This window comes from Mustelus asterias, chromosome 1 (assembly GCF_964213995.1).
Source record: "Mustelus asterias chromosome 1, sMusAst1.hap1.1, whole genome shotgun sequence".
NCBI classification, from domain to species: Eukaryota; Metazoa; Chordata; class Chondrichthyes; order Carcharhiniformes; family Triakidae; genus Mustelus; species Mustelus asterias.
The window spans coordinates 158,691,154-158,711,649 of NC_135801.1; the positions used below are offsets into that span (position 1 = coordinate 158,691,154).

The window sequence follows — 20,496 nt, forward strand, 5'->3', positions numbered from 1 at the left end:
GAAATGGACCTGCTGAACCCAACTGGAAACAACCTTTCAGTCACCAAAACACCCATCAACCATTACTCTTTACCTCTGACCTCTGAACCAATTCTGGATTCAACTTGGCCTTGGATCCTGTGACCAGGCTGCTAAGTGGAACCATATCAAAAACCTTGTTAAAATCCATATGGACGGCATCAAATGCTACCCTCTTTAACCCTCCTTTTTACACCTCTTCAAAATACTTGAACATTAGTCAGACACCCTCTTCCCTTTAATAAATCGGTGCTTGACTGTATCCAATAAATCTGTCTTTCTAAATGAAGGTTTATCATGTGTTAGGCTGACTGGCCTGTTTGTAATTACTCAGTCTATCCCTTTCTCCATTTTTAAACAATACTGCAATGTTTGCTGTCTTCCAGTCATCCGGCACCATAGAGGAATGGAAAATGATGGTTAGAGCCCCCACTGTTCTTTTCTTTCCCTACAGCCTAGGATACTTTTTTTCTTTTTGGGCCTGGGGATTTATCCACTTCCAAAGCTGTTGAACCCTTTAATCCTTCGCTGAATATTGACACACCTCCCTGGTTGTAAGGTCTGTATGCTCTTTCTGTTTGTGAAAACAGACACAAGAATATTCATTAAGAATCATACCAATGTCCTCTGCCTTGTCCCCAGTGGATTACCCTCATGCAATTTAATAGGCCTTGCACATTCTTTAGTTATCTTTTGCAATTTTATGAAAAAAATCTTTGGGTTTTCCCTTGATTTACTTGTCAATATTTTTAATGTGCTCTCTTCGCTTTTCTAATGTTTTTAATTTCATCCCTTTTCTTATACTACTCAAGGTCTTCTGCAGGATTGAGGTCTTCATATCTGTCATACGCTTGTCTTTTTTTTCTTTAAGCCCCATGATATCCAGAGGGTTCTGAATTTGTTAGTCTCACCAGTTTTGATTAAGATGTCCCATCTGCTCTGAACCCTCACCGCTTCTTCCTTGAAAGCCTCCCACTGATTTGCTACTGATTTACCTTCAAGTAGCTGTTTCTAGTCCACTTCAGCCAAATCATAGTTCAGTAAAATTAGCCTTTCTCCAACTGATTGCAAGTGGGTAGTCCTTTCAGAATCTAACACGCTGTTTGGATGCTAATAAGCTTTCTGGACACATGATTAAAAGCTTTTTGTGTGCAGGTACAAAAGGTAATCGAAGTCTAATGAATTGTTCTTCATTTCAAGTACTGAACCTTCATCAGTTTCCATCAGGACTACCACATTCAGTTTTGAACCTTGAGCCTTATTGGCTTTAGAGGAGCTAAAGTGCACATTCACCAGAATAATGCCAGCGCTCCAAAAAGTTAAATTCTGAATTCCACACCCCACCCCCACCTCCAAGGCTGCACAAGCTTGATGTTTTATTCTCTTGAGTTAGTCAATTGAGGGAAGATCTAATCAAATCCTTAAAATTATAAAGAAATATGATGGGGTCGGATAGAGATAATCTATTTTCTCCAGTAGGAAATGCAGAGCTTTGGCTATCTAGGTGTGAAATCGGAGTGCTTTTTAGAAGTACAATATATAGTAACTTACACACTGGGTTTGGTTGGATATCTCTTAGGCTGATCCAGCCTCAAATATTTGACCTTCATTCTTTTGTTCATTTGCTTCTTCTATTCTAGCAAGCCGCACAAACACAGGATGCCTTGGATGAGTCTGTTCAGATGATGAAGGAGGCAGTGGAGGACCTGTCCGGAACACTCGGTGACGCAGCCAGTGCTGCCGGTGTCGTGAGTGGAATGGTGGACTCAATCAACCAGTCCATAAACAAGGTGAGATCATATCATGTTGGAGATGTTAACACAGTAACTGGAAAAAGATTCCTACTCAGTGCAGTTTGGATCTTCAGTATCTATGAAAATTGCTAAAGCGGCACGGTAGCACAGTGGTTAGCACTGCTGCTTCACAGCTCCAGGGTCCCGGGTTCGATTCCCGGCTCGGGTCACTGTCTGTGTGGAGTTTGCACATTCTCCTCGTGTCTGCGTGGGTTTCCTCCGGGTGCTCCGGTTTCCTCCCACAGTCCAAAGATGTGTGGGTTAGGTTGATTGGCCAGGTTAAAAATTGTCCCTGAGATGTGTAGTTAGAGGGATTAGCGGGTAAATATGTGGGGGTAGGGCCTGGGTGGGATTGTGGTCGGTGCAGACTCGATGGGCCGAATGGCCTCCTTCTGCACTGTAGGGTTTCTATGTTTCTATGTTTCAATTGCTAACCACAGCTTTCAGTTTTACTTGCAGAAAAGCATGTTGGTAATTGTGCAGTTTTGTGTTGAGGGTTATGGGGTGTCAACCCATACAGCTGCTGTCTATTTTCATTGGTGCCTAGAGGAAACTGATGTATTTTTCCTTTAAACCTAGATTGATGAAAGTGCTTCAGGTGAACCAGAGGGTTCATTTGTTGACTACCAGACCACCATGGTGAAGACTGCCAAAGCTATTGCTGTGACGGTTCAAGAAATTGTGGGTGCCATTCATTCAGTTTTGATTTCAACATGGCCAGTCTGAACTTGAATTGCTGTTTCTCACTTTAGATTTTATTCATATTCAGGTTACTAAATCAACCACCAATCCAGACGAACTGGGGACTTTGGCCAATCAGCTTACCAGTGACTATGGACATTTGGCGCAGGAAGCCAAACCTGCAGCCATTACTGCTGAAAATGAAGAGGTAACTCAGAGTGCAACATCACCTATCGAAACATCATAATGCCTCATCCAATTATCTCTCCTATTTCTAGTACAATTGTAAACTGACATGCAAGAACACGAAAGAGGGGCAAAGACTTAGCTGTTCCTTACCCTCGTGGCACAGCTTACGCACAGCATGATCCCAATCCATTCTTCCTCTCCTCTCTGCGCCCTCAGTACACTGAGCAGCCAGCCTTGCAATCTTGTGAGAGAGGCAAAAGAGGAGAATAAAATTAGATCAATTTAAGAAACAAAACTCTAGGAAATTCCTCTCCAGCTTCCAAAGGCAATCAAAGTAGCCCGAGCAGACAACACCCACTCCTCACAACTAAAACCCTCCTGTGTGTAGTTATGTCCGCAATGTTCTACTCCCCTTTGAATATTTCAAGCAGATTCTGCCTTGCAGCCCAAGCCAGCAACTTGGCGCCTTGGGCTGTGTGTTATATTTTCTGGTTCACATAAGTTTGAAATAATCATGCTTATAGTTCAAAATGCTGCAGCCTCATCAAGGATATTTCTTATAGTTCCCCACGTGTTGCTCGGCACCTGACTGCAGTGCAGCAGTTAACAGGCACCCTGTAAAACCATTAGTTCCTAACTCTTTGCAAATAATAACTACAACACACTGTACATTTTGCTGATTTAAGCTGCAAGTGGCCTGGGTTACTAATGTCCTTTGCCTTTTTGTTAGTGTACAGTTCATTTTTTGAACATTGAGCGTATAATATAATTTACGTAATATTGATGGTAATTTTCATAATGTTCGTATCAAGCTGGTATTGTTTTAAATGATGTGGAGATGCCGGCGTTGGACTGGGGTAAGCACAGTAAGAAGTCTCACAACACCAGGTTAAAGTCCAACAGGTTTATTTGGTAGCAAATTTGCTACCAAATAAACCTGTTGGACTTTAACCTGGTGTTGTGAGACTTCTTACTGTACATTGTTTTAAATGCCCAGAGATTTGTGCAAATTCCAAAGTTTTTTTTCTTAATCATAATAGGATTGTTTGTGAGTTGTGATCAATATTGTGGAAAGGTTGCAGGCGTTATTGTTGATTATTGTCATCCTGTTTTTAGTTTGGCTGTTTTCTTCCTCTTTGATAGTGCAACTTGGCTCGTGAGCACTGAGCCACACAGCCAATTTTGCAATGGCTTGGCTGCTGGTTTGATAACAATGGGCTGGATTTTAATCCGTCAAAGCAGTGGGCAGTTCCCCCCCGCCATTGGTTTGGGGGAACGGTGTGTGGGGGATTCCAGTCGGTGAGTGGAAAACTCTGGAGTAGGTGCAGTGCGTCAGTCTGAGAGTTTTTAACCCAGCCACTCCATTGCATGTAGTTCCCAGTGTGTATAGGGGCGCACCAATCGTGAAATGTGATGTATTCTGGAACTGGGAACAGGACACGAAGAGGTGATGAAATAGGTTCACATGTCCATTGGCTGAGCCACGTTAGAGTCCTGCCTCCCTGATGTGATGCCAGGGGCTATGAGGGCCCACAGGGACATAGTGTTCCTTACAGCAGGAGAAACCAAGCCTGCCAGTGAAATCAAGGTGGTGTGGCTGGAGATTTTCCCATGATGTCAGCAAGAGTATGATGCCAAGCTGGAGGATTCACAATGCTGAAAGCAGTTTAATGGCCTAAGATGACAGGAAAGGTGAGTACAGTGGCGCAATCCATGACACCCTGATATGTGCTTCACACTACACCCCCTTGTACTGCCTTACCAAGTCTACTCCATGTCATCACTCATGTCAACTTAACCGTACAAGTGCATCCATCCTTTTGTGTTTGTGCAGTTTTTCCTCATCCTCTTGTATCTGTCCACCAATGTCATGCCACTCCCTCATAGCTGCCCTTAACAAATGCTTTACATCTGTCTGTTCCACACATGTCATCTGCTCTCACTCAATCTCTCTTTCCCTCTTTGCAGGAGACGAAAGCACTGGACACACAGCGGCAGAGTACTGGAGGTGGCTCTCCAACCATGTCGCAACTGACAGCTACAGAGAATTTGCTGGACATCAGTGGAGTCTCAGCATGCTTGGTAGTTGGAGTTGGGAAGATGGGGGTGGGGAGCTCCCAACTACCTGGTGACAGAATTAAATATTGGACACCAACGTGAAATGCATACAATCACTCATGTTAACTCAATGTCAGCAGCAAGTGAAATGTATGCAAAATGATCATCAAGAACTAGGGAGCAGACAATTCTGCCCCTCCAGTCTGCTCCGCCATTCAAAATGATCATGGCTGATCTCATCTCTGCTTCAGCTCCACATTCCTACCCTCCACACTCCCCACAGCCCTTCATTACTATTACCAATCTATCCATCTCCTCAAATTTGTTTAGTGTTCTGGCGTCCACTGCATTCTAGGGTAGAGAATTCCAGATCCATGGCCCTTTGAGTGAAGTTGTTCCTCCTCATTTCTGTTTTTCATCTGCCACCCCTTAGCCTAAAATTATGGTGCCTCACTCTAGAATGTTCAGAAAGAGAAACATCCACTCTACATCTACCCTGTTAATCCCCCTTGAGCATCTTGTATACCTCAATAAGATCTCCCCTCATTCTTCTAAACTCCAGTGAGTGTAGGCCGAAACTGCCTAGTCACCTTCATCAGACAAGTCCTTCATCCCTGCAATCAACCTAGTGAACCTTCTCTGAACCACCTCTGATGCCTTTACACACTTCCTCAAGTGAGGGGACCAAAACTGTGTGCAGTATTCCAAATTCAGTCTCACCAATCCCTACTTTGGGGTTGGTGAGACTGAATTGCAATAGCACTTCCCTACTTTATCCTTTATTTATTCCATTCGCAGTGAATGCCAAAATTCCATTTGCTTTACTAATACACCTGCATACTAATTTCTGTGATTTGTGCACAAGGACATCCAGATCTCTCTGCACCAAAGCATTTTGTTTCTCCATTTAGATAAGTTGCCTTTTTATTCCTCTGACCAAAATGGATAACTTCATACTTATCCATGTTAAATTACATCGGCCAGATTTTGGCTCGCTCACCTAACCTGTCCATATCCATTTGTAAATTTCTTATTTCCTCATTTCAACTTGCTTTCCCACCTATTTAGTGTCATCTGCAAATTTGACTACCTTCTATCCCTGCATCCATGTCATTAATATAGATTGTAAATCATAAGGATTGACCCTGAGCACACCACTAGTTTGCACTTGGCAACCAGAAAAAGACCCATTTATCCCCAGTCTCTGCTTTATGTTGGCCAATCCTCTATCCAAGCTAATAAATTACCCCAACCCTCTGGGATCTTTCTTTGTGTATAACCTTTTGCACAGCACCATATCAAATGCCATCTGGAAGTCCAGATACGCTACATCTACAGGACCCCCATTATCCATTTTGCCTGTTGCATCTTTGAAAAACTCCATTAAATTGGAGAAAGGCAATTTTCCCGACATAAAACCATGCTGACTCTGATGGATTTCATTTTGACTTTCCAAATGTCTCATTATTGATTCCTTAATATTGGATTCCAACAATTTCCCAATGACACATGTTAAACTAACGGGTCTATAATTTCCCACTTTCTGCCTTTCTCCCTTTTTGAACATTAAATCTTTTTTCAATCTACTGGAATCTTTCCATAATCTAGGGAATTTTGGAATCTTATAACCAATGCCTCCACTATCTCTGCTGCCACTTCCTTTAAGACCCCAGGGTGTAGGCCATCAGGTCCTAGGGACTTGTCTGCAATTAATCCCAATAGTTTATTCAGTATTTTTTCCCTAGTGATGGTGATTGTTTAAAGTTCTTCTTTTTCAACAATTTCTACATTACCTGTTACTATTGGGATGGTTCTAGTGTCCTCCACCGTGGAAACTGAGGCAAAATATTGATTTAGTATCACTACCATTTTTGTGTTCCCCACTATTAACTCCCCATTCTTATCCTCTAAGGGACCAACGTTGACTCTTTTTAACTGTCTTAACTTCTCGTCTTTTTGCTCAGTCCACTAGGGCCAAATCTGTCCTCGTGCTTGATGACACTGAACACTAGTGTGGGAAGTTTATTGTCCTCAAATTGAGTTTCAAATGTAAGCATGCAATGATCACACTTCCCTAGAGGATCCTTTACTACACGATCATGAATTAATTCCATCTCATTACACTACTAAATCCAAAATAGCCTGTTCCCAGGTTGATTTGACAACATATTGTTGCAAGAAACAACCTCCAATACACTCTATCGCAGCCAGTCTCTCCCGCCCCACTCCCCAGTAGCGCCTCCTCCACTCCAGCATACTAGTCGGTGCCGCTGGTGTTCAGGCCTCTGACTGAATGAAGCACCCTGTTCACGACTCCTCCAATCAGAGAGTGTTTCTCTCCCACAGTTGCTACTGATGGGCTCACGAGTGAGCCTATTAGCAGTAAACGTGGGAGAGAGATGGCCTGTGATTGGAGAGCAACTCCTTGCAGAATCTTTAACTTCATTTACCTGTATTTTGAACAATGGTGTTGGCCCACGGGCTGGGAGTTGGACCTTAAAGCATTCATGGACTTGACAGTGCTAATTCGTGTTTCTAATCTGCATGGCCTTCAAATGTCCCACAGGAGGTGGTGCAAAAGGGCAATGATGACTCCTCAGAGGAGGTCATTCCTTTTGAGGGTGCACCATCACAGGGCTCATGCAGGCCATGCACTAGCTCAGATACCTACACCTCAGTGGGACCGGGAAGGAAAACAGCTGGGTTTTATTGACTCACTTCATCAATGAACAAAAGATGATGATGGATACGAGGATAACGGGAGAATCTGTATCTGAGACCACAGGGCACTCCAATCTCTGCTCAGCTGGATGCAGATGCTGGCCATGGGGGTTGTCTACAAAGAGAAGGCTGTGTAAAATGTGGAATGTACTGGCAGGCTTTCCAGGCACGCTGCACAATATAGAGAGCCCAGCTCCAAGTCTCACATACCATTGACTTGGAACTATATTGCCATCCCTTCATTATCACTGGGTCAAAAACCTGGAATGCCCTCTTGAGCAGCACTGTGGGTGCACCTACACCACATGGACTGCAGCAATTCCATTAGGTGGGTCACCACCATCTTCTCGAGGGCAGTTAGGGATGGGCAATACATGTTTGTCTAGCCAGTGGTGCCCCCATCCCATGAAAGAGTTAAAAAAAAATTGGAGGAGTCCATCTCTGTCATGGGTGGCACAATGTCATAAGACATCCGTGATAGTATGTTCATCCAGGAAAAGTGGCCACGTGCATGAAGTATCAAATGCAGCGATTAAACAAGTGCATGCAGACTCTCTCAACTGTCTTGGGTATAATGAACGCCATTCGCCTCTCTCCCCATACATTCTTGGCAATGCTGCTTCTTCACCTACTGGTGCTGCTGCTGGTGTTGGTCATCTTGCTCTCATCTGGGGTTTGAGGTAAAAAAATATAGGTGCCACCAATGCTAATCTGAGCCCCAGTGCTTCAAAGTGGAGATCAGAAGTACTACTCTTGGAACTGGTGAATATAACCTCTATGCACAAATCATGTGAGTAAAGTCTTTCACACTACTTGGTAAGAAAGCAGCTGGGAGGTTTCAGTACTTACTGCCTTACCACCACCGTACTCTTTTGGTTTCAGTACTTACTAGCACGTCTTCCACCCTTAATTCCTGCTGCATTTCTGCCTTGATTTGCTTCGTTGCTGAGCTTAAGAAAGCAAACACAATTAAATTCCAAAAGTCGTGTTCCAAGGCGGAATTGAAATTGAGAACCCGGCCTTGCTGCAGTTCACTGAGGAAATCCGGGACAAAGCAGCCCACTGGGTTGGCACATCATTCACCACCTTAGTCATCCACTCCCTCCATCACCGACGCACAGTGACAGACAGCACCATGTACCATCTACAAGATGCACTGCAACAACTCATCAAGATTCCTTCAACGGCACCTTCAAACGCCACAGTCTTTACCACTTTGAAGGACAAGGGCAGCAGATACGTGGGGACGCCACTATCTGCAAGTTCCCCTCCAAGCCACTTACCATCCTGACTTGGAACTGTATCGCCATTCCTTCACTGTTGTTGGGTCAAAATTCTGGAGCTCCCTCCCGACCAGCACTGTGGACGTCACATGGACTGTAGTGGTTCAAGAAAGTAGCTCACCACCACCTTCTCGAGGGTAATTAATGATGGGCAATAAATGTTGGCCTAGCCAGCAATGCCCACATCCCGTGAAAGAATAATTAAAACAAAATTTGGTGACTTCAGGCCAGCTTCTTGATGCACATCAATTTTCTTGCTTTTAACCCCTACCCACTCTCAAACCCATGGGCCCTGCAATTTAAAGTGCACCCCAGTGTTGCCAAGGTTTCGGATTTGGTGACCAAACCATTTTAATATTTGGAAAATTTCAACAGCGAGCACGGATATGTTATCTTTTCTTGATCTGAGTAATATTTGAAAATTTATTTTCGCAAGGTTTGTGGACATCAGACATTGTTGCATTGTGATTAATGAAAAGAAAATCGACCGATCTGAATATGTCGTATCCCCTTGCAATCTTTTCTTGCAATCTGTTTTTAAATCCATTTCTAGATTGGCAACCATATCAAGAATCGTGTGCAGGAACTGGGTCACAATTGTGCCTCGTTGGTTCTCAAGGCTGGTTCCCTCCAGTGCAGTCCCAGCGATGCCTATACTAAGAAGGAACTTATTGAATGTGCCCGCAAAGTCTCCGAGAAGGTAATGAATTATCATAAAGAACATCTTAGAAATTGAACTTCATCAGCATTCAGCTAATGTAACTTAATGTTGATTTGGTACACACAATTGTTGCTTTCTGACTCCAGTTACACGTGTATCTGGCTGTCTTCTAATATTCAGTACTCCTTGACAACTTGACGTTCTAAACCTGATCCCTACTATCTTCAAAGGCTGATCAAGTTATCATTAGGCAAGGTGACAATTAATTGGATTTGATTTCCAGGCTGCTTTATTGCACAGGAGGCTAAACATACAGAATACAGAGCATGATGAAAAGTTTTGTAGAATTGGAATAATTTGTACAATATGTAAATAACATACATACACTTGGCCTACTCTGAAATGACCTCTCCTCGAAAAGGTCTTGAAGCCTCCTGATGCTGAACTGCCATTTGTCCTGATTTTAAAAATTATTTCCTTTTGTAAAGGAAACGCACCATCGTGTGTTTTAAATACCTTTTATGTCTGCATGTGTGTTCACCAATTGACAAGGGGCTGGCCTTAAAAAGTTAACACTTGTTAACCAAGATGTGGAGATGCTGGTGTTGGACTGGGGTAGACAAGATGAGAGGTCACATGACACCAGGTTTATTTGAAATTGCAAGATTTCGGAGCGCTGCTCCTTCACCTGAAGGAGCAGGCGGCACGATGGCACACTGGTTAGCACTGTTGCCTCACAGCGCCAGGGACCCGGGTTCAGTTCCTGGCTTGGGTCACTATCTGTGCGGAGTTTGCATGTTCTCCCCATGTCTCTGTGGGTTTCCTCCGGGTGCTCCGGTTTCCTCCCACACTCCAAATATGTGCGAGTTAGGTGCGTTGACCATGCTAAATTGCCCCTCAGTGTCCTGGGATGCGTAGGTTGGAGGGATTAGTGGGTTAAAGATGTGGGGTCATGGGGATAGGGCCTGGATGGGGCAGTGCAGACTCGATTGGCCGAATAGCCTTTTTCTGCACTGTAGGGATTCTACGGCCAGCTGAACAGTGAAAGGCTGTGGTTATGCCTTTTGCTGACCAACACAGGAGAAAATCCAATGGAGGGGGTGAGGAAGTGATGTTATTGTATCTCGGTTACAAGTGAGTCTGTTTCACATATCGGATTATGACCCAGAAACTGTGTAACTTATACTTTTCAGATTTCCCATGTGTTGGCAGCCTTACAGGCAGGAAACCGTGGAACCCAGGCTTGCATTACTGCTGCCAGTACAGTATCTGGTATCATTGCTGATTTGGACACAACAATCATGTTTGCTACAGCGGGTACACTGAACCGAGAAAATGAAGAAACCTTTGCTGACCACAGGTAAACTCAAGGGTGATATTGTTTAGCACCTTGTATCTAATGTCACTGCTCTGTACTCTTGAAGTTAGAACTCAATACTTTTAGCAACTTGATTTCTGGTTATTTTCTTACCACCCATTAGGAGCCATTTTTTCATGACAATCTAATGGCATTGGGGCCTCTACGAGATCACAGATTGAGTGCACGGCTTGAAACATTTCCTATGGTTATCAGCCCCTCAACAGTGTCCATTCCTATTTGCCTTCCCTGCATCCATCGGACTTTGGAATGGGCCTACCTTATATTCAGCTGATCTTTTTCTACACCCTAGCTATGATTGTAACACTACATTCTGCACTCCTTTCCTTCTCTACTACAGTATGCTTTGTCTGTATGGCACGCAATAAACAATACTTTTCACTGTATCCCAATATATGTGACAATAATAAATCAAATCAAAATAGTCACATTTCTGCTCCCAACGCCCCCCCACTTCCAGAGCTATGATAGCGGTCTCCTTGTCCTCACCTTTCACCTCACCACATTCAGTGAATCATCCTGTGCTATTTCTGCCATCTCTAATGTGAGGCCACCACCAAGTACATCTCTTTCAGCATTCTGCTGGAACCACTTTCACAGTGACAGCCTAGTGTGCTCCTCAATCATCTTTCCCAACATTTGCTCTTTTACCGACTCCTTCATTGTCCAACGGCCCAAACGCTCCTTCCAGATGAAGCAGCAATTTACTTGTACTTTCAATTTAGTATACTAATGATGTGTTCTCCTTTACCCTGGAGAGACCAAATGCAGACTGGGTGATCACTTTGTGGAACACCATCATCCAATTCACAAGCATGACCCAAGTTTTCTGTCACTTTAATTTTCGACCCTGATCCCAATCTTGTCTCTCTGTCCTCTGCTTCTTGCACTGTTCCAGTGAAATTCAAGGGACAGGACCTCAGCTTTTGGTTCACACATTGCAGCCTTTAGGACTCAATATTGAATTCAGCAATTTTGAATCAAAACCTCTGTCCTTTTATTTCCAGGTGGCAAGTATTTCCACTCTTCCTATCTGCATTTCCTCTGCACCCCGCCCCTTTGTTTCCTGTCCTGTCCTATTCCTATCCCCTATTGCCTTACGCTACCGTCCTTTTTGCTATTTAATGTCTCCTGCCTTCCATCCTATCACACACTTTCCCTTTTGTCTTGTTCTCCCTCCCCCCATTTACCTTAATGCCTGTTACATCTATGACATCTTCCAGTTCAGACCTGAATCATGAACGGTTTCCCTCTCCACAGCTGATAGCTGACCTGAGTATCTTCCACCATTCTCTCTTATTTCAGACCTCTGGCACTTAGTATTTTGCTTTTGTTGAGGCGATCGTCCGTTGGTTTTATTTTCCTTGATTTTCCCAACCACAATGGGCTGGGTGTTGTGGAGTGCAAGAACTTGCTTAGGTCCAGTAATCATAGCGTTGAACCTACCTCCTGTCTCTCTGGATTGCAGGACAATGACTGACAAATCAAAGAAGTCACGTTAGTGTTTTCATCAGGCATGTTTTAGGATGTGTCTCCAGTCAGTGCATGTTGTTGAATTACTGTACAAGCTCCATTTCACCAACCCCTGAGTAGAATCCAGGATGGTGGAAAGTACAGTCAAACAAAAACCCTTAATGCTGTGTTGTTCCATAATGATGTTTGGCAATTTTTATATAACCTTTATACCACTGCTCATTCTAAGGGATTATGGGCTCGCTATATTGGTCGGTATTGACAATTCTGCCCAGTCACTATGATAGGAAAAATACCCTTAACATCATAGTACCACTCATATACGGCGTACATAAGAACTAGGAGCAGGAGTAGGCCATCTGGTCCCTCGAGCCTGCTCTGTCATTCAATATGATCATGGCTGGTCTTTTTGTGGACTCAGCTCCACTTACCCGCCCGCTCACCATAACCCTTAATTCCTCTACTGTTCAAAAATTTATCTATCCTTGTCTTAAAAACATTCAATGAGGTAGCCTCAACTGCTTCACTGGGCAGGGAATTCCACAGATTCACAACCCATTGTGTGAAGAAGTTCCTCCTCAACTCAGTCCTAAATCTGCTTCCCCTTATTTTGAGGCTATGCCCCCTAGTTCTAGTTTCACCCACCAGTGGAAACAACTTCCCTGCTTTTATCTTATCTATTCCCTTCATAATCTTATATGTTTCTATAAGACCTCCCCTCATTCTTCTGAATTCCAAAGAGTATAGCCCCAGTCTACTCAGTCTCTCCTCATAAGCCAACCCTCTCAACTCCAAAATCAACCTAGTGAATCTCCTCTGCACCCCCTCCAGTGCCAGTATATCCTTTCTCAAGGAGACCAAAACTGTACACAGTACTCCAGGTGTGGCCTGACCAGCACCTTATACAGCCGCAACATAACCTTGCTGTTTTTAAACTCCATCCCTCGGGCAATGAAGGACAAAATTCCGTTTGCCGCCTTAATTACCTGCTGCACCTGCAAACCAACTCCTTGAGATTCCTGCACAAGGACACCCAGCTCCCTCTGTGCAGCAGCATGCTGCAGTTTTTTACCATTTAAATAATAGTCCATTTATTGGACTATTATTTGGCGTAGGTTGCTACTTTTGTATTCTACATTATTTTTAAATTCCAATTAATATTTGTGGCATCTTGGCTCAGTGCCAGCAGTCTCTCATCTTGGGACAGAAGCTCGTGAGTTCAGGCTCTGGTGCAGCATTGGGTGACAGTCATTAGCACTGCTGCCTCACAGCGCCAGGGACCCGGGTTCGATCCCTGGCTTGGGTCACTGTCTGTGCGGAGTTTGCACGTTCTCCCCGTGTCTGCGTGGGTTTCCTCCGGGTGCTCCGGTTTCCTCACAGTCCGAAAGACGTGCTGGTTGGGTGCATTGGCCATGCTAAATTCTCCCTCAGTGTACCTGAACAGGCGCAGGAGTGTGGTGACTAGGGGATTTTCACAGTAACTTCATTGCAGTGTTAATGTCAGCCTACTTGTGACACTAATTAATAAACTTGAGACTTTAAACATGCAATCTAAACTCTCACTTAAGTGCGAGAGAGTGCTGTATTTGTATGAGCCACATTCTTTTGGATGAGGCGTTAATCTGAAGCACTCCAGTAGATGTGCAAGATGCAATGGGGCCATTTGAAAATTGCAGCCGAATTTACCTAGCCAGCACTCATCCCTCTGTCAGCAGCAGCACACACAAAAAGGTTAACTGATCATCGTCACTGCTCTTTGTACAGCTTCACTGCAAATTGGCTGCCACAGCTCATAAAACAACAGTGACTAGACTTCGAAAGTAATTATTGGCTATAAGATGTTTTTGCTAGCCTGAGATGTATTAAAGGTGCAAAATAAGTGCAAGCAGCCTTCTTTCTTATGTGACATTTGTGAAAATTGGTTTTTGAATGATCAAAAACAACTTTTTTTGTTCAGCTAATTGTTTGCCTGTGAAACCAAACATCGGCCTGATCCTCTAATCTGAAGTCTGAATCCGCAGACTGGTGTCTTGATGTTTTTGGAGAATATCCTTGTTTATATAATTGCATGTCTATGGATTGCAACTCGAACAAACTGTAAGATTCACAAATCTATTGCTAAATATTTGAGCAACTTGAGCTGTTCTAATTTTGTCTTGAATGTTGTGTAATAATTTCAGGGAGAACATTCTAAAAACTGCTAAAGCTCTGGTGGAAGACACAAAGTTGCTTGTATCTGGAGCTGCCGCAAGCCAAGAGAAGTTAGCACATGCCGCACAGTCCTCCGTTGTCACAATTACTCGACTGGCAGAGGTGGTGAAATTAGGAGCTGCGAGCTTGGGCTCTGATGATCCTGAAACCCAGGTTAAAAGCATTCGATATATTTTATCCTTTTCTTAACTTTACCCATTGATCTTGAGCTGCAATGGGCAAATTCCAGTTTTCTCTTACAAAAAAAAATTTTCTTTTAAATTTCCTTCATGGGATGCAGTTGAAAACATGTAAAATTACTGGCAAAAACAGGAGGCCAGAATTTAAGTATGCTTGCAACAAGTAAAAACATAGACGCGTTGTCAGTTTGTGTTGCTGGCGAGGTCAACATTTGTCGAGCACCCTTAATTGATTTGATATTTGATTTATTGTCACATGTATTAACATAGTGAAAAGTATTGTTTCTTGCACACTATACAGACAAAGCATACTGTTCATAGAGAAGGAAATGAGAGAGTGCAGAATGTAGTGTTGCAGTCATAGCTAGGGCGTAGAGAAAGATCAACTTAATGCAAGGTAGGTCCATTCAAAAGTCTGACAGCAGCAGGGAAGAAGCTGTTCCTGAATCGGTTGGTACATGACCTCAGACTTTTGTATCTTTTTCCTGACGGAAAAAGGTGGAAGAGAGAATGTCCGGGGTGCGTGGGGTCCTTAATTATGCTGGCTGCTTTGCCAAGGCAGCGGGAAGTGTAGACAGAGTCAGTGGATGGGAGGCTGGTTTGTGTGATGGATTGGGTTACATTCATGACCTTTTTAGAGAAAATAGAACAGTACAGCACAGAACAGGCCCTTTGGCCCACGATGTTGTGCCGAGCTTTATTTGAAACCAAGATCAAGCTATCCCACTCCCTATCATCCTGGTGTGCTCCATGTGCCTATCCAATAACCGCTTAAATGTTCCTACAGTGTCTGACTCCACTATCACTGCAGGCAGTCCATTCCACACCCCAACCACTCTCTGCGTAAAGAATCTACCTCTGATATCCTTCCTATATCTCCCACCATGAACCCTATAGTTATGCCCCCTTGTAATAGCTCCATCCACCTGAGGAAATAGTCTTTGAACGTTCACTCTATCTATCCCCTTCATCATTTTATAAACCTCCCCTCAACCGCCTCAGCTCCAGAGAGAACAGCCCTAGCTCCCTCAACCTTTCCTCATAAGACCTACCCTCCAAACCAGGCAGCATCCTGGTAAATCTCCTTTGCACTCTTTCCAGCGCTTCCACATCTTTTGTAGTTTCTTGCGGTCTTGGGCAGAGCAGGAGCCATACCAAGCTGTAATACAACCAGAAAGAATGCTTCCTATGGTGCATCTGTAAAAGTTGGTGAGAGTCAGAGCTAACATGCCAAATTTCCTTGGTCTTCTGAGAAAGTAGAGGCATTACTGTTGAGATGCTGGTTAACCACCCACCTTCATGAACCACTGCAGTCTGTGTGAAAAGCTTCCACAGTTCTGTTGGGTAGAGTCCTACAGGAGTTTGGCTTCTTCGTACCATATCTAGCAACTCAGCTGAAATCAGCAAGATGAATTATTAACCAAGGCGGTATTTTAAACATTCGCTCATCCCCAGCTCCGCACTCTGGCACAGCTGCAATTAAAAATTGACAATGTGTCTATATTTTTACATGTTGTGCAAGCATACTTAAATTCTGGCCTCCTGTTTTTGCGAGTAATTTTGCATGTTTTCAATTGCATAGAACCCAGAATGGTTCTAATTACACTGGCCTGTTAAAATGTTTTTCATAAACTTAAATTATGTGCAGCTTTAATGAGTTAACTTGACTGATTTGAAACAAGTCATTACGAAAGCCACACGCGTTTTCTGCTTTCCATTGAATCAGTGCATTGAGGGTTCTGACAATGCTTCCTCAAATTGATCACATTGCAGTATTTTTAAATAAATACCACGTATACTGTAGTATTTTCATATACCGCTCTATAATCCAGTTTTTATGATGCGTAATGAATTTTGTCAATTCACTTAGACCAGAGTAATTCTACTGGAGCAGTAATTAGCATCCTGATGATGTAACTAGCAATAAAACTGAATTTTTATTAAAGCTGGGTCTTTTTATCCTGTTACTCTTGACTGAGTTCATGCTTTAATGTCACTGAAAGAATCATAGAAACCCTACAGTGCAGAAAATGCTTTGCTTATTGTTGGGAGGAGTCCTGCTAAAGTAAAGTTAAAGTTTATTTATTAGCCACAAGTAAGGCTTACATTAACACTGCAATGACGCTACTGTGAAATTCCCCTCGTTGCCACATTCCGGTGCCTGTTTGGGTCAGTGCATCTAACCAGCATGTCTTTCAGACTATGGGAGGAAACCGGAGCATCTGCAGGAAACCCACGCAGACATAGGGAGAATGTGCAAACTCCACACACACAGTGACCCAAGCCGGTAATTGAACCCGGGTCCCTGGCACTGTGAGGCAGCAGTGCTAGCCACTGTGCCTCCCGTTTTGGAAGCAGTCATCATAAAAAGGCATTTGTTTTGTCATCTGATGTGCTGAAAAGCTTATTTTATTTGTAATTAACATTTTTTGATTTTCTTAGGTTGTACTGATTAATGCGGTGAAAGATGTAGCGAAGGCCCTGGGGGATCTTATTAGTGCCACAAAAGGAGCATCAGGGAAGGCTTCAGATGACCCATCCATGTATAATCTCAAGAATGCTGCCAAGGTAACTATGGAATCAATGTCAATGTTCAGCATGATTCACAGCACATAGCAACTGTTTTCCACCTGCGGCCCAGATATTCCTCCTGATCATTCTTGATCATCAATAGGCATTTTGTACTTTGCTTACCTGATCGTACTTCATGTGTGAACCTTGATGGGGTCAAGAGGGTATTTGACCAACAGGTATTGTAGGCAAGCCCTATCACTGTCTTCCCTGTTTACAGACTATATTCTTCCTGCTTTCCAGCTAATTACCAATAAGGCGAGTTAGTGACCCTGTGAGCAGGTACCAGTCAGTCTAAGCAAACTTGCAGGTGTATAGCATGTTTAACAAAGGAAAAAATATCCCATGGCACTTTGAGTGGAAGTATATAAGTGATGTAGTTAGAATAGGCTCCCAAAGGCATTGCTAAATAGGTAAGCTTTGAGAAGATGGAGAGAGGAAGCGGGTGGCAGAATTTTAAGAAGGGTTTAACAGAGCAGGGACAGCTAAAGGTTTTATCATCAGTGGGAATTTGGGAGGTGGGGGCAATACCAATGTGCCGCTGTTACAGGACTTGAGATCATAAAGATGGAAAAGGTCACAATTGGAGCAATACTGTTGAAGGTGTTTGTAGACTATGATGACGATTTCAAAGTCCACACTCGTGTTGGAACAGTGTAAGTTGGTGATCATTGGGGTGATACATATGCAGACCTAGTGAGGAACAGACTGAGGACAGTTGAATCTGGAGTTTATGAAAGTGCTTGGGAGAGTAATAAGTGAAGAGAAACCAAATCTGGAGAGTAAATTAAAGTTTTGGCTATGGTGGTAATGACGACAGGGCAGAGACAGAAAACTCGAGGACCGTAGAGTGAAGTGGGTTGTAGCAGTCAGAATATATCGAATTAGCGATTCAACATTGGTGAGAAGAACACATATTACAGACAAGCTGTGCCTGGGTGAGCAGCCAAGGGTGGTAAAGTCACTAGTAAGTATTCCAAAAAAATGCACAAAGGTAGACAAACATTAATTGTTGCATTTGAGATGATCTTTATGACATTAATGGTTTTTCTAACTTTAAGATTTAACAGACAATAATCGGTCTTCCAGTTATTAACACTAACAGCACTCGCTGAAAAATCAAAATCTTAGCTAAAATCTTTTCATGAGTAACAACTTTGGATTTTGAGAATGAAAGTCAAGAGTAGCCTTTAGTAATATAATTATTCACAGTTATGCAATAAAAAGACTAAATCTGGTGATTTGGTTCTAATATCCAGTGTTTTTGTATCTGGTCAGGTTATGGTGACCAATGTGACCTCACTGCTGAAGACTGTAAAGGCTGTAGAAGATGAAGCTACAAGAGGAACTCGAGCTCTAGAAGCCACTATTGAGCACATCCGTCAAGAACTTGCAGTATGCATTTCACCTTCAGCCATTTTTTTAATAATGGCATCCAAAAGTTTATCTATTAGTAACAAGTGGGCTTACATTCACACTGTAATGAAGTTACTGTGAAAATCCCCTAAGTTCTTCCTTGAAACATTTCCCAAGTTAAGATTTCAGATGTTTCTACATTTCGCCTCCCCCCACATCTTACTAAATCATCTTGCTGATTTTGCCGTGAGTATTTCTGTATATTGTGACCCAAAAAAAGACTTTTCTGTATTGATAGCTATAGAAAACAGAGCAGCAGGTACGCCAAGTATTGTGGAACTACTGGTAATCTTTTAGGTGTCTCATTCCTCCAGTTCCAAAGAAGAGTCACATTGGACGTGAAATGTTAACTCTGTTTCTGTCTCCACTGATGCTGCTGGCAGGCATGCTGAGTTTGCTTTTACTCACATTTTCTCTGTCTGTCTATCCATTATTCGCTGACTTTTGTTTAATTATAACTTTTCCATAATTGTTTTTAAGAATTGAAAATTGTGTCCCACCTTGCCTTTGTCTTGATTTTGTTATAAGTAAGGTTGGGGGGAGGAGCAGTTGACTAGCTTAAATCAAGTGGAGGGTATTCATGGAGGGTATTGTTTGAATATGATGCATAATGTGGGTTGGCTTCACGAATCCTCCTCTTAGCCATCAGTTGCTTGGCTGTTTTATTTTGTAGGTGAGGGGGCAGGGTTATAAGAACTTAAGAACTAGGAGCAGGAGTAGGCCATCTGGCCCCTCGAGCCTGTTCCACCATTCAATAAGATCATGGCTGATCTTTCTGTGGATTCAGCTCCACTTACCCGCCTGCTCACCATAACCCTTAATTCCTTTACTGTTCAAAAATTTATCTATCCTTGTCTTAAAAACATTCAATGAGGTAGCCTCAACTGCTTCACTGGGCAGGGAATTCCACAGATTCACAATCCTTTGTGTGAAGGAGTTCCTCCTCAACTCAGTCCTAAACCTGCTCCCCCTTATTTTGAGACCATGCCCCCTAGTTCTAGTTTCACCTGTCAGTGGAAACAACTTCCCTGCTTCTATCTTACCTATTCCATTCATAATCTTGTATGTTCCTGCAAGATCTCCCCTCATTCTTCTGAATTCCAATTAGTATAGTCCCAGTCTACTCTGTCTCTCCTCATAAGCCAACCCTCTCAACTCCGGAATCAACCTAGTGAATCTCCTCTGCACCCCCTCCAGTGCCAGTATATCCTTTCTCAATTAAGGAGACCAAAACTGTACACAGTGCTCCAGGTGTGGCCTCACCAGCACCTTATACAGCTGCAACATAACCTCGCTGTTTTTAAACTCCATCCCTCTAGCAATAAAGGACAAAATTTCATTTGTCGTCTTAATTACCTGCTGCACCTGCAAACCAACTTTTTGTGATTCATGCACAAGGGCACCGAGGAGAGTTGGGGAGAAATAAGTTTCATATTTTAAATTTTTTTTCCCAATTCTCTCCTGTAGACATTAACTTTGGTTAGGGCAGAAATCACAGATGCCAGCCTCCAAGTGTGCTGCTACCTCTACATGCAAGCCTGACCACTTGACAGATTAGCCAACTAACAGGCATGAAAGCCAAGTCTGATCTTGTCCTATATATCAATACAAAGTGAGAATCCTGGCTGATTATCTAGCCCTCTCATTCCTCCTCCTGTTCCCCACTCCACTGACCATGAGGATGATTGTCTAGTTGTGATCTGCCTAACTTGATACAGCGAATCTTGGAATTTCAACTGTAATTGCTTTGTGACAGTGTCAACTAGTCATCTGTATAGTTGAGAACTTGTTGAGCTGAAAACAGGAGATATCTATCAACTATTTTCCAATATAAGCATTGGAAGTTAGTCCAACAGCTTAAAGA

At 43.1% G+C, this 20,496-nt stretch overlaps 1 protein-coding gene across 2 annotated transcripts in view; it reads left to right on the forward strand.

The window, feature by feature from the left end:
- The window catches only part of LOC144499568 (talin-1), a 278,973-nt gene that overhangs the window by 230,106 nt on the left and 28,371 nt on the right, over positions 1 to 20,496 (forward strand). For both annotated transcript variants that reach the window (XM_078221680.1, XM_078221690.1), the window contains 8 exons: positions 1,659 to 1,808; positions 2,391 to 2,492; positions 2,581 to 2,700; positions 9,297 to 9,443; positions 10,598 to 10,764; positions 14,436 to 14,619; positions 17,088 to 17,213; positions 18,495 to 18,611. In XM_078221680.1, coding sequence (XP_078077806.1) covers positions 1,659 to 1,808; positions 2,391 to 2,492; positions 2,581 to 2,700; positions 9,297 to 9,443; positions 10,598 to 10,764; positions 14,436 to 14,619; positions 17,088 to 17,213; positions 18,495 to 18,611 — 1,113 coding nt within the window. The remainder of the gene's footprint in view (positions 1 to 1,658; positions 1,809 to 2,390; positions 2,493 to 2,580; positions 2,701 to 9,296; positions 9,444 to 10,597; positions 10,765 to 14,435; positions 14,620 to 17,087; positions 17,214 to 18,494; positions 18,612 to 20,496) is intronic.